Raw genomic sequence first — 15,254 nt, 5'->3', positions numbered from 1 at the left:
GGCACTTCTGCCGGTGGCACGTGTAAAGACATTCGAGCGAGATCATTGCCAGTGCCGTTGGATTGGCTCCTGTGCAGGTGGCACGTAAAATACACCATTTTGAGCATGGTCATTGCCAGTACCGCCTGACTGGCCTTCATGCAGGTGGCACGTAAAAGCACCCACTACACTCTCGGAGTAGTTGGTGTTAAGAAGGGCATCCAGCTGTAGAAACTCTGCCAAATCAGATTGGAGCCTGGTGTAGCCATCTGGTTTCACCAATCCTCAGTCAAATCGTCCAACCCATGCTAACATGGAAAGCGGATGTTAAACGATGATGATGATGAAGATGATGAAAGAGCCATTCTTGAACCTCACTAATAATTTAATACCAATTCAGAACCAGGTAGGAATTCACCAATACCATGCTTCGGTTGAAGTGGTACATAAATGAAGAATGAGTACATATTATCTAGTCGCATTCCATCTGTAGAAGGTAAATTAAAATGTACGATAGAATTTTGTATGCCTCTTAGGTTTAGTTCTCGTGTAAAAGCAAGTTGTGTGCATGTTGTGTGACTTAATACCTATGAGGTATTAGGTTGCTCCTCTAAGGCATTTGGTGCCTTGGGCCATGTATAGCAAAGCCTATGTGCTCTCAACACAAAGATATGTCTAGCACAAGGTCTGGTGATCGAAGACAGATTGATGTTCTGTGGCTATTCAATATATAGTCCTGAAACTGTTGGCTCCCCCTGGTGACTAAATTACATTCTAGAACATTCCACGGTTCACTGGGATTAGTAAAAGGGACATAAATCCAATTTCTTAGAATCTTCTAGAATGTTTGCCAAGGGAGATCACTGTGGGTAAATCCCTTGATTCATAAATTAGGCAATGACAAATCTGTTTCAAATTACGTAACTGTATGAATACATTTGCCTGTATCTGCGAGGAATAAGAAGGGTTGTATTGTGGTTCACCAATGGTTGGCAGATTTACATGCATTATTATGCTTGTCCTCATTTAATTTACTATCATTTGTTCCTTCTTCACACTTGCTGCATCTACATAAGAGGTGTAGGTTATAATTATTACCAATAAATAAATTATAACTAATAAGTATTCTTAACTCATTAACATTTCTAATATCATTGGAATATGTAAACAAATTACTTATATGCAGGGATATGCAAGAGTTGGTGGGAGTGTAAGGGACATGTATATAGGTCATTGGGTAGGATTAAAGCATGGCATTAAAAGAAGAAAGATGAAAATGAATATAAGCAAAGATTAAAGGCAGTGGAAGGGTAAACGTGTGACAGGTTCCAAAGTTATCTTTTAAGAAAATGTTCGATGTTGCCTGGTACATAACTTGAAGAACTGTAGGATAAATTTTGTACATGAGCATGATGATCTCAAGTTCCATTTAGAATTTAACTGGTTAGGAGTCTGTGTTATTGAACATTTTTAAATGTACAAAGGAGGGACTTATGGCCAATTGATAAAGCAGTTGTGGATTCAACAATTTTTGTAGCTAGTGATACTTTTGAATTCCAGATGTATTTCAATAATTTTGTTGTGTGTTTTCTATATTCATGTCTAAATGTGTATGTATGCATGCTAAATATATGTGAATGTAAAAGAGTTCTCAGTAAAACCTATGTAGCACTTTGTGTTAATGTTATTGGTGGGAACCTTAGCATGTGGAAACCCACAGTATCTAACAATTTTTCGAAAGCATTTACTATTTTAGATGACTTGAACTTCTGTCAGTACAGTTGTATTGGAGTGAAAAATCATATATGGAGAAGAAATTAATTACTAGCAAAAAAAGTAAAATTACATTCATCTGTAGCTTATTTTAAAATTATATCTATCAAAAATTTTGTGGAAGTGTTTATAGACTAAATTTAGAAATTTTGTGGAAGTGTTTATAGACTAAATTTAGAAAGGATGGGGCAATGTTAGATCTGCCATTCAAACTGAAAGATGGACTTTGTCATATAACTTTCCTTCTGGTGTTGCCTGCATTAGGGGATCTGTTTGGAGATGCCTTGTGCCTTATAGCAGAAAGGACTGTTATTATTCTGTTTTTCAGTTTTGAGTTCAATTCTGAGCTGCTTTTATTTAAAGCTTCATACAGCAGTATGGTTATACATCTCTTCATGGGAAGATAATCTGAAAATTCAATGGATAATGCTTATAGGTAACGTTTTCAGAATGGTAGGAGTGATTCAAGTTTTTGTGAATATGATATACAATTTCATTAATGGCAGTAAATGTCTGAAGTTAGATTGAATGTAACATCTAATACATTCACTATGTTACTATTAGCATTTTTAAGGTTAAAACTTCTAAAAGTATTAATTAAATTCTTTTTAAGTCTGTGTAATTAGTGATTATTTATATTATACATTAAGATTAGACTATCCTCCTTGTATAATTGTAATTCTATAAAATTAAACATGGCTAGCAGGCTGTTAACATAAATAATTCAAAGCACCCTATAGGGACATCTAAAAGGTCTGACCTATTACACTTTATTCAGAAACACTTAGCAAAAAACAGAAGAACAGAATGAACTAAGTGGAGCAGGAGCACACATGAGGATGGAAAGTGTTGCTAAAAAGGTCACAGATGTGTGATGAAAGCTTTCCAGACAATGGATACAAGTTAAAATAAGAACAGCAATAAACGAGTGAAGAACGAATATAATATATAGTGCATGTGTTTGTTTGGCGAAAAAAAAAAAAAAAAAAGAAATGACAATGACAAGGCACAGGAGTGGCTGTGTGGTAAGTAACTTGCTTACCAACCACATGGTTCCGGGTTCAGTCCCACCGCGTGGCACCTTGGGCAAGTGACTTCCGCTATAGCCTCCGGCCAACCAAAGCCTTGTGAGTGGATTTGGTAGACGGAAACTGAAAGAAGCCCGTCATATATATGTATATATATGTGTGTTTGTGTGTCTGTGTTTGCCCCCCAAGCATCACTTGACAACCGATGCTGGTGTGTTTACGTCCCCCATAACTTAGCGGTTCGGCAAAAGCGACCGATAGAATAAGTACTAGGCTTACAAATAAGTCCCGGGGTCGATTTGCTCGACTAAAGCTGGTGCTCCAGCATGGCCACAGTCAAATGACTGAAACAAGTAAAAGAGTAAAGAGTAAAGAGTAAAGAGTAATCTTGAAATACAATAGAAGGGAATTCCTTGCATATATAATAATATCTATAACCCCACCCATGAAGGTAGCATATCCGTGGCAGAATTATAAGGCTTTCAGTAATAGAAGAGTAAAATTTTACTATTGAAAATTGCTTGAATTAACAGTCATGTATTTCATATAGATTGTCAAATCAATCTGTTATTGAGATACTGTCATTTGAGAGAGAAAGGTTATTAGACTGTATAATTTTATGAGGAGAGGTCAAAAATTATCTGCACTTTCACCAACAAGTCAATGATACTGCCTTCAGTGCATACATGCTAAATGGTGGTACTCTTGTGGTTATGTAACCAAGGTTTAACCTTGATCATTCCAGTTTTCTTTCTTCTGTTACAGAAGAAACATGGCCCCTCTGCTGGCAGTGTGCACTAAGGAAGAGCAGAGATCAGTGATCCAATTTCCTTGGACTGATGGTGTATCTGGAGCTGAAATTCATCACAGGCTTTCAGTACAAATGGAGACAGTGCTCTACCATGCAGAAGTGTGTATCAGTGGATCAAGAACTTTTAAAATGGCCTGACAGGCATGAAACACAAAGAAGGAGCAGGATGCCCATTAACCTCCACCACTTATGTGAAGATTCAACAAACTTGAGAGATAGCTCTGGCAAACTGACAAGTGACCAGCTATGAGGTAGCATGTTCTCTACAAATTAGTCATGGTTTTGCATATGAAATCATTTACAAGCTTTGCTTCCATAGAGTCTGTGCACGATGGGTGCCAAGAGAGCAGTTGTGTAGAGATCTGTCAATACTTATTCAACCACTACAACTATGAAGGCAAAGCTTTTTTGGAGAGAATTGTCACAGGAGATAAAACCTAAGTCCATCACTCTGAGCCAAAATCCAAAAGTCAGAGTATGGAGTGGAAACACCCAGAATTGTCGGTCAAAAAGAAATTCAAGACTCAACTTTCCGCAGAAAAAATGATGCTAACTGTTTTTTGGTACACAAAAGATCCTATACTGAAACATTACCTGGAAAAGGGGTCTACAATCCCCAGTGTAGGTTTCAATGAAATGCTGGCCAACTAAGCAATTTTCACCAAATACCAAGGTCTGTTATCAAAGCAAGTGTGTTTGTTGCTTGACAATGCACACTCACATACAGCTACCCACATCATTGAATCTATTGAAAAATTGATTTTTGAGTTGCTGGAACACCCTGTATGCAGTCCAGATTTCACCCATCCAACTATTGCCTTTGGGTCACTCAAACGTCCTTTACAAGGTTGTCAATTTGCTACAAATGAAGCACAGGAAGCAATGCATAAATGGCTGTGTAACCACCTGAAAACCATCTCCAATAGAACAAGCAAACTTGTGGAACACTGGAGGAAGTGCATTAGAAAGCAAGGATACCATGTCAAAAAAATGATGTAATTGTTCAACCACTGTTTTGTTTTAATAAATTACAGAAACTAGTGTGTATAATTTTTGACTTTGCTCATATTAATTGCATCAAGTTTGACCTTACTATTTCTACCTATTTCACTTTCCATTATGTTAATGAATCTGCATTTAGGATCAGCTAAGAAATCAGGTATGTGGTCTTTCAAAATAATCCAAGTGGGGGCTGGTATCTAAACATCGAATTCTACCATCCATTTTGAAGACCATGGTTAACTGCTTTCAATTCCTTGTTTATATAATTGTGTTAGGTTTAGCTTTCTTATAAGTTTTTGCAATATTTCTAGAAAGTTGTTTATACAAGTTTTTCTCAACTGCAAAAATGTTTTTTGTATTATCTAAAGAGACATGCAATTCTCTTGAGTATAGGTCAGTGTATTGTTTCATGCTGGATTACAGTATTCATATTCGTAATAGAGCTGGTTGATTAAAGAGTTCAGAATGTATATGCACAAGTGAAATAGAAAAAATACTTTATAATGTTGTTGATTTTTTTTTTGTTCCCCTGTGGTTTACAAATGTCTTAGATCTGACTGAGTGACACACGCACGCACGCACGCATGCACACACGCACACACACACACACACACACACACAGAATAAGTCCTGGGGTCGATTTGTTCAACTAAAAAACCTTCAAGGCGGTGCTGCACCAGCATGGCTATAGTCAAATGACTGAAACAAATAAAAGAATATCTAAACATATCTTAGCCTTGCTTTGACATGTTTTTCTTAGTTTTATGTAGTATGTTCAGTAACCAGTGTAGAGCAATATATGAACTCAGTTGGTTCTTCATGTGTTATAGTGTAAGAGAAGTCTCCAGTCAAATGTTCATCAATATATTTTAAATACAGTATCAATATATCATCATCATCATTTAACATCTTGTCTGCTTTGACATGGTTTCTAGAGCTGAACGCCCTTCCTAATGCCAAACATGTGCACACACACACATAATTTAGTAAAGATGAGAGAAAATATCTTCAGGTTTGCCAAGTTTAATAAGATACTAATTAATGTTTAACATTCTTATATTGTGGGTACTCATGTCTTTCACTGATTCATACACACACATGCATGGACTCCTGCCTCCCCTCTCTCCCTCTTTCTCACACATAACTTATATATGTGTGTGTGTGTGTGTGTGAATCCTATATATAGGTAGGAAATGACAGCTTATCACATATTTTGGTACATTTGTACCTGCATATTTATATATATTCAATGTTTGCATATATATATATTATGTATATTGTATTTGGTTATATTCCTTTGTATTCTCAGTTTAAATCCTCCTCAGATGACCTTTACCTTTCACCTTCTGAGGTTAATAAGATAAGGAGTCAACATAATCAACAGTACATTGGAAAGCATTATTATCCCAGCATGGCCACAGTCCAAAGACTGAAACTAGATGAAGAATACAAGGTGCTTTCAAAAAGTATCCATTAGTTTTCCCTGCCAAAACTAATGTTGCGTGGGCAAAATCTTTTGGGTGGGAGGTGACACCACCCTTGCTGCACAGGTATGCTTAGAGTACAGACATGTATTGCATGCTTGTCAGAGTTTTGTTTTCACTGAAGCAGAGATGTTCAAGCAGAAATATTGCATCAAGTTTTGCCAAAAGCTTGGTAATAGTTGAGCTCAAACCATCCAGAAGACTCAGCAAGCCTGTGGTAATGATGTCATGGGCAAAACTGGTCAACTGCTTCAAATATGACAACACCTCAGTGGAGAGCAAGGCATGCACAGGCAAGCCATCCACAAGCTGGAAAGAGGAGCTTATTGAGAAGGTTCGGCAAATAGTCATGGAAGACTATCATGTAACAATCCAGGAAATTGATCTCAAAGTGGAAATAAGCATAGGATTTGTGCATTCCATTTCAACAGTGGGTTTGTGCTGGTGAAATTCATCCCCAAGGTGCTGATAGAGCAGCAGAATCACTTCCACATAGAAACTGCCCTTATCACTGTCAATGAGACATGAATTTATGATCTCTGTTCGATGCATTCAGTCAGCTTGTGTGAAAACAAAAATCAGATGAGTGCGCATTACACTTCTGTACTCTAAAACATAACAGCCAGGAATTGACATGGCCTACCAATGTGAAAATTTTCACACATGTGCAGGAAGAGTGGTGTCATTTCCCACCCAAAAGATTTTGTCCACATGGTGTGGGTTTTTGCTGGTAAAAAAAAACAAAAACAGATACTTTTTATCCACATCTCATAATTGTGTATGTTTGTTTATTAATGGTATTTTGAAAAACTACTTAGAACTATTGATATCTCTTTCTTTATCACTCCTTTTCTCCCCTCTGTCTTTCCACATGACCATTGCCTCAGTACATATAGCCTGTTGCTACTGTTTCATCCTGTACTATCATTGCCTTTAAACTAAGTATTAAGTATATCATGTCACAATGTTACCCTCTACATTGACACTGCAAACAAAGAACATCTTTATATGGTCATTTAAGTTCAAATCTTTCTGAAACCATGCACTATGATTTTAAAAAATAAATGGTAAGACAATAATAATAATAAAATATAATAATCGACCTGTTGAGCATAATAATGTGGAGTGGCTGTATGAAATCCAAGATAAGTTAAGAAATATACAAGGTCAAAGTAACCTAAAGATAATACAGAAAAGATGAAAAGACAAATAAGTAAAATACCAAAGTGAAAGAGCCCAGGGCCAGATAGTGTTCAAGAATGTTGGATGAAGAGGATGAGAGGGGTCCATGAAAGGATAACAGAACAGTTGGATAAGCGCTTGTAGGAAAGCTCAGTACCCAGCTGAATGAAAATGGGAAAGTCATTGTTACGTGTCAAGGATCTTGAAAAGGGTATTAGTATATCCAACTTTTATTCAATAACATGTCTTCTGCTCATGTGGAAACTACTATCAGGTGTTTTGGCTGGTGAATTGTATGGACATGTATAAAAAAGTGGGATGCTACTGATTGAATAGACAGGGTGTCAAGAGAGAAGCTGGCGGGGAAAAAAGATCAGCTATTAATTGACAAGTTAATCATCAGAAACTGCAAAAGAAAGCACACCAGTTGACCACGGCAGATGTGCTCTGTAATTGATGTTACATGCCCCTTTGACCAACAAATAGTTAAGGAAGGTGAAAAATAGACATATATAATCCTCTTGAATATAAAAAAGCTTGGATATGGAAAATTAAAAAGGTGAAAATAGTGCCAATTATTGTCAGGGCCTCGGGGTCAGTATCAGAAGATATTCAGAGGAATATAAAGGAAATGGGAATAGAGTGCCCCAGTAGAGCTGTTGCTAAAAGTTTTCCTCCTTGGCATGGCCAGAATCACCAGGAAAGTATTGGATAGTTGAAGAGAAATAGATAGCATGGTATTGTAGGTTGCAGGTAGCAAGCCTGCTACACATGCAAAATTCCAGGAGTTCCAACAAAACCTGAGTTAAAAGAATAATAGTAGTGGTGATGGTGATGGTGATGGTGATGGTGATGATAACACACATCATAACAGACCAACTATAACTGAGGACAAAGACAATCTGACTGAAGAAATAACAAAAATAGAAGAAGTAAACATCACTTAGTCGATAAATCTGGACCAGCATAAGCGCCTCCCCAGGTTACAAAAGATACACTAGATATCAACAAACTAAATGCCTTGATCTACTCAACAGCTGTAATGATATCCAGGGAAACTGGGCTTAGCCCTTACAAAGAAAGATAACATCCAGCCAAATCAAACAGCAAGTGGAAATAGATCATAATAAAAAAAATTCAAAAACAAAAGAAAGACTTGTCACTACTTTGTGAATTAGAGAAAGAGGGATCAAATATGAAAAAAAAAAAACTCATATAACAAAACAACACAAAACAAAAAATAAAGAGATACATGGGAAGTAAAAGAAAAAAATTAAACAGAGCATAGCAGCAAAAGCTTGCTGCATAAAACAGCATGAAAAACGGGAGTGCTTCTTCCAACAAAATAGAGAGAATTCAAAATAAACACAATAAGTTTTTACAGAAAGTTAAACAAAAAATATGTCAATAGATTCCATGCCAAGAACATATGTGATTTAATCATACTAGGAAGGAATATGGAGTAAACTAAAAAACACAACAAAAATGCTAAATGGATTAATTGGGAAAAGGAATGGAAGAACAAGAAAGAACCACTGGTGTGGCCCACCATCACAGGCCAAGTGATCACGGACACACTGAGGAGTACTAGCAACTGGAAAACTCCAGGGATAGACAAGGTCCCCAACATCTAGTTGAAACACTTCCCCAGTACCCATACCCACTTAGCTGCAGCATTCATTGCTGGATATATAGATCTAATCTGAAACCACCACGAAGCAGAAATTCAGAATCCACAAAAACAATGAAAGAAAACTATGTGTTAATGTAAGCCATCTCAGGGAAACTGAAAGATTTTTCTGATATGGAGTGTGCGTGTGTGTGTAGAATAGCTTCCTTCAGATGTGCCACCACAGTAACATGTGCATGAAAATGTAAACATGTGGACTACAATATTTCTATACACAAACTACAAACTAGTGAGTAAAATTTAAAATTTAAAATTTTAATTACATATGCATCCAATCGTTATACAAGACCTCTCTCTATATGCACATTGCTGTTTCTTCTCAGTCTTTTGCTTATACATCAATAATAATTATAAATACGAAAGAAGCATCAACACATGTCCATGGGCAGTGTTCTGTCAAAAAGTAAACGCTGAAAAATGGACCCATAACAAAACCAACCAAAAAAGAAGAACAATGGACAGATAACCATGAATACTATGAAATGGTTGATTTATGATTTACACACACTACTATGCAACACTCCTCCAAAAACATACAGGAATAAACTTATATTGAAAATACCCAATAAAATGAATAAAGCCCACAACATGTGCCATGGAAGTCCGATACCCAACAGAACACAACCTGTACTGCACAAACAACACACAATACAAAAACAAATACAACAGAAAACTCAAAAAGTTGTGGAATAATTCCAACCACTCCTCAAGTGACTAAAAGGTAGACTGATTTGGTATAAAACAAAGAACTATGAGCGATTGGCAGTTGCTGCTGGTAGCAGTTCACTGTGAGCCTTTGATATAGAGCACTGAGTCTCATGTAATAGTGCATCGTGTATATACTTTCTTCCCCACTTTGTTATATATCTAATATTAAAGTGGCGGTGAGTTGTTTGAAGCTTGTGTTGGACATTTAAAATTTTTCTTTTTATATGAAACCAAAGAAAAAGTCGTTATAGCATGGAAGATTTATTGGCCTTAGTGGTGCAGTTACAGCAGCAACAACAACAACAGAATCAACAGTTGCTGGAATTAATGTTGAAGAAGTCTGAAAATACTTCAGGTTCCTTCTTACTAGACAGTGTAGCAAGCTTTATTGAAGAATTCAGCTATAATCCAGAAGGTACTACCTTCTCTGCATATTTTCATAGATACAAAGGTATCCTCAAAGAAGAGTGTAAATGTTGTTCCAACGAGAAAAATGTACGACTACTTTTAAGAAAAATAAAGTAATTATATTCTGCCAAAGAAACCAGGTAAGATTTGTTTCAATAAAACAATATTTTATTGAAAATTTTCAGTAAAAAATGTTCCATGTTCAATACTCGCTAGCAATGATTTTGTCACCTATGCCAGAGTGGTTAACAGAGAATGTGAGAAATTCAAATTGAATGAGTTCGACCCCAGTCATGTTCAAGTCTTTAATTTTTGTTCAAGGGCTTACTGCAAGCAAAGATGTAGATATATGATGCCTGATATTAACAAAATTAGAACAGGACCACAATTTAACTGTGTAGCAGAAGAATGTCAGAGGATTATTAGTATAAGACATGACACAAATAAAATTGAAGAGAAAGATTGCCTTCAGATTTAAGTGTGTCGACCAGCAATGAATAAGAAAATAGACAAAAAAAATATCAAGACCAAATCCATGTTATGGGTGCAGTGGTCGACATTTTTAAAATAACTGTCTGTTTAAAAATATAAAATGCTACAAGTGTGATAAAATAGGCCATAAAAAGACACATTGTAGGACAGAACGTAAAAAAAACAGTTCAACAGAAAAATTATGTAAACAGATTATTGGCAAAAAAAGTACAAATGAGCCTGAAAGAAAATTTGTGTATTTAAAAATTAATAACACAAACGTAAAGTTACAATTGGATACAAGCAGCAACATCTCAATAATTAACACAGATACATGGAAAAAGATTGGGAGATCTAAATTAAATGAAATCGCAAAAATTGCCCATGGTATTTCAGGAAAATAATTATATTTTAAGGGCGAATTGATAAGTAACATTACATTTCGTGAAAAAACCTTGAAAGCTAAAGTTTTTGGGTTAAATGATACCAAATATTTGTTCGGTACTGACTGGATGGAATTGTTTAATTTATGGCACCTCCCCATAAATCTTTTCTGTAATAAAGTGAATGGTTTTTTTTGTCCAGTACAAATGAGTCATCAGACGAATTGAAGAAAAAAAATTTTTTATATTTTTCCTGAAGTTCTGTTTAGTAAATTAGATCTAAGCACCAAAATGAAGGTGTGGTTTCAAATACAAGAACATTTAAACAAAAACGAATGGTACCAGTCACAGCATTAGAACAGATAAATTTTGAGAGACTAGAACAAAGTGGAATATTCTAAATGGGCAGCACCAACAGTACATTAAGAAAACGAATAATAAAATCAGAGTGTGTGATGATTTTTCCACTGGTTTAATGAATGTCTTAAAATGTGCTGCTATCCACTACCTACTCTGGAGGATATTTTTGTGAAATTAAACAGTGGCAAGATACTTTCTAAATTGGATCTCTTTGACACTTTAAATATCTAACAGTTAACACACATAAAGGACTTTATAAATACAACAGGTTACCATTTGTCTTAAAAGTTGCACCAGCAATTTTTTAACAGATTATAGATGCAATGTTAGCAGATTGTGAATTCGCAATTCCATATCTGGATGATATACTTATTAAAAGCGACTCCAGGGATCAACAAGTAGAGCATGTGAAATATGTATTCAAAAAATTTAGGGATTATGGCTTTACTTTGAGTGAAGAAAAGTGTGAATTTTTCTTACTGTAAATAAGATATTTAGGACAAATCATTGACAGAAATGGATGTCAACCAGACCTGTTGAGGGTAGACACAATCAAAAATATGCCCGATCCGATAAACATAACAACCTTACAAGCATTTTTAGGATTGGCAAATTATTACCAAAATTATATTCCAAATATGCATAAGGTGAGGGTTCCACTGAATAATCTGCTGAAAATCTATATGAAATGGAATTGGTCCAAAAACTGCCAAAGGGCATTTGGCGAAATATAAAAAATGTTGATATCTGATTTGTCGTTAGCATGCTTCAATCCTGCAGTGGAGATTGTTGTAGCTTCAGATGCTTCTGAGTATAGCATAGGAGCAGTAATGCTATAAAAATATAAAAATAGTAACATAAAGGTGGCAGTCCATGCCTCACATTCTCTGATATCAGCAGAGAAAAATTATAGTCAAATTGAAAAGGAAGCTCTTGCAGTTATTTTTGCTATGAAAAACTATGTATTTGAGAAGTAGTTTTCTTAACCACTAATACAAATGATATTAACAGCCTTTTTCTTTTATTATCACTAGGAGCCTTTCATAATACAATAAAGATGTTATATATAGGAGTTAAAAAACCTTAAGAGATAGACAAATGAAAATCATGCAGGATAATAAAGACATTGTACAGTTTAAGGACTTGTTAAGAATTTGATATAAAGTAAAACGTTTGAATAAATAGATCATTGTATCAGAACATAATAATTTTAAAACATATCTAAGTTATTTTAAAATATAAAAAAATATTTAGGTAACCCTCACTCCTGCACACACAAACATACACAGATGAGAAACCATCAGCTAGGTTAGGCCAAAGTACCCCTACCTGTTTGTCTTGTATCATTTTTTCCTAAAGGGTCTGTAAACATTTTTGGTGTTGGGATGGGCATGAAGGGACTCACATCCTGCTTGAAAGTTCAATAAACTTTTGATATCATATTCACCACTGTCTATCTTTTGCATATTCTCCATCACTCTGCTCTCATTTCTTCTCAAACAAGTACCTTTTTAACTATGCTTTCTTCTCACAGTTCATTCTGGAAGTCCATCAAGTCCTAGTTAGATACTTTCAGTGCTATGAACTTCATAGCTTCCAAGGAGAAGTAGATTTCTTAAGTTTGATTTCTTCTAAGCTAAGAACAAATCTCCTTTTGCTTGTTCTGCATGCTATTTCTTGGGGTTAACGGTATCCCTTGAAGTCTTCTTTTTCTATTCTTTGTATTGTCCCTGTCAGTTTGCCACCCTTGTTCACTCTTCATGTCTTTAAGATGTTGGGGTGATACTACTGGTTGTGACCAGGAGAAAGGACCCATAGTTGTTGACTTTAGATTCTGATCACAGGGCAAGATCTTTAACCATCTTTGGAACTTCAACCAGCATTGTGACTGGTAGTGGTGTTAGAACACCAGCTTCCAGGAGCTGTTGTTTTGTTGCTGATTCTGCTGTTGTCTCTTCCTGAACTTTTCTAGTTTCTCAGCACAAAAAGCCCTTAAATAGCCTTTACTATCATAAGTTTAATAGCCGAGTTTTCTACCTGGCACCACTAGTCTTGTAGCTTTTTTTTTGACAGCCAGTGAGACACACTTCTGGAATTGCTCTTTGGTCTTCAGGGAATGTTAGGACTCATAAATCCATATAGACCTTATGCAGCCACATGTCATTTTTATTTATGCTGCACTCACCACTTGTCCATATTACATTACCAATGTGACAGTGAACCAAGAGTCAACATGACCAATATCCTTTATTGTAACTTTTGTGTTGTGCCACCCATGGTATTGTGGTGCAGACTTATGGACAGGAGTTTAACACACCTGCTCAACCTGTTTTCACTTTGCCCTCCAATTTGAATATTATGCATATGATTCCATTTTTTTTCCTTGACCAGTGAATGATGTATTATTCCACACATTTGCTAGGAATGTCTGCAATTGCGTTTTCATGTGTATGAGAAAAGCCCTTGCTTCTTTCAAGATGCAGAGGAAAGTTATTGTCTTTGTTCAGACTGCCCAGTAAGAGAATGAGTTATTGAGGCAACATTGCTTGTTATGTACCAGAATTTTTTTCCTTCACAACCATTTTCATATCTTATAGCCCATCTGTCATATCTTATAGCCCATCTGTCATATCTTATAGCCCATCTGGTGATAAAAAAGAAAGCTGGAAACTCTTTCCCTGTTTTGCAATCTAAACTTCTCTATTCATTCTTTTACACAGAGAAATACATATGTATCTGTGTGTTATAGTGGCTGTTGTTCATAAGTGGTGGAAACAAAAAGAGTATTACTTCCATCTATCATTCATTTCTCTTCTGTAATAGAATCATTACAGGACTGGGTTGTAATAGAATCATGACAGTATGTTAAGAATTGATCCATGATGTGAGAAAGAACCAAAAGAAACATGTCCAACTATCTCAAAACTTCACAACAATGATGACAATTTATATTATTTACTACAGGGAATGTTTTTCGTACAGAAGCATAAGACCTCAAATTTTGCGAGAAGAAAACAGTTGAACATGTTGACTTTAATGATAGTTTCTGGTATTAGTTAAAGCTGCAAATTATGGAAAAGGGATTTTATTGTTACTCTTGCTTAACACCAGGTTACCCTGATCAAAAACATTCAAGCCATGACCTTTCTGATATTTTTGCAGCCATAATATATCTAGGACTATATTGTTTGATGTATCTTTCCTTATTTAACACAGAGATTTTTGACTTGAAGGAAATTTGGCTGCTGTTGTTAGCAAACTGAGTTACTATAATAGAGGCTTCTTAGCTGAATATGATTTATGTGATGGTGGTTGTCGTCATAGTTGTAATGTTGGTAGTGGTGGTTGCAATGATGGTGGTGATGATAATAATGACTGTATTCTCACGTGATTTTTGTTTGTTTTATTGCAGATGGTCAGTTTCCTATCAACACAGAATCAGTCCATAATGACCATGACTTCCTTGATACAGATTCTCTACAGGCCCTCAACAGGTAGAGTTATAGTTTTTTATACAATTCTTCATACTCTGTCTACTCTCAACAAATACCATTGTCTCAGTATTTTCTCCTAATTTCAGTTTGAATGGAATATATTTCTGAAAAACTTGAAGTGAAATATGAGCATGGGAATATTTAAGTTATTTACCTCCTGGTCTGCTTTAATCAAGTAAACCTATGATGTGGATTAAGTATGTTGTGATATGAGATTGGTATAGTATGGTATGGTGTGGTATGATATGTTATGATAAATTTGTTAGCATAGTGTGGTATGCTGTAGATAGTAGGGTGAAGAATGATGTGGAATTGTATGGTATGTTAGTTGTGGTGAAAAAGAGAGGAACCTGTGCCTCACACATACACACTATTCTTATCACTAAATGATGAAAAGAGGCAAAATGAAATCTGTATGATACATACATACATATATATATATACATATACATATATATATATATATATATATATATATATA

At 35.5% G+C, this 15,254-nt stretch overlaps 1 protein-coding gene across 3 annotated transcripts in view; it reads left to right on the top strand.

The window, feature by feature from the left end:
• Positions 1-15,254, top strand: part of LOC106880368 (rho GTPase-activating protein 7) — a 216,516-nt gene that overhangs the window by 95,612 nt on the left and 105,650 nt on the right. For all 3 annotated transcript variants that reach the window (XM_052972397.1, XM_052972398.1, XM_052972399.1), the window contains exon 3: positions 14,692-14,773. In XM_052972397.1, coding sequence (XP_052828357.1) covers positions 14,692-14,773 — 82 coding nt within the window. The remainder of the gene's footprint in view (positions 1-14,691; positions 14,774-15,254) is intronic.

This window comes from Octopus bimaculoides, chromosome 13, assembly GCF_001194135.2.
Source record: "Octopus bimaculoides isolate UCB-OBI-ISO-001 chromosome 13, ASM119413v2, whole genome shotgun sequence".
NCBI lineage: Eukaryota > Metazoa > Mollusca > Cephalopoda > Octopoda > Octopodidae > Octopus > Octopus bimaculoides.
The sequence above is the reverse complement of the archived record's forward strand: the minus strand, read 5'-3'. Positions and strand labels throughout refer to the sequence as shown.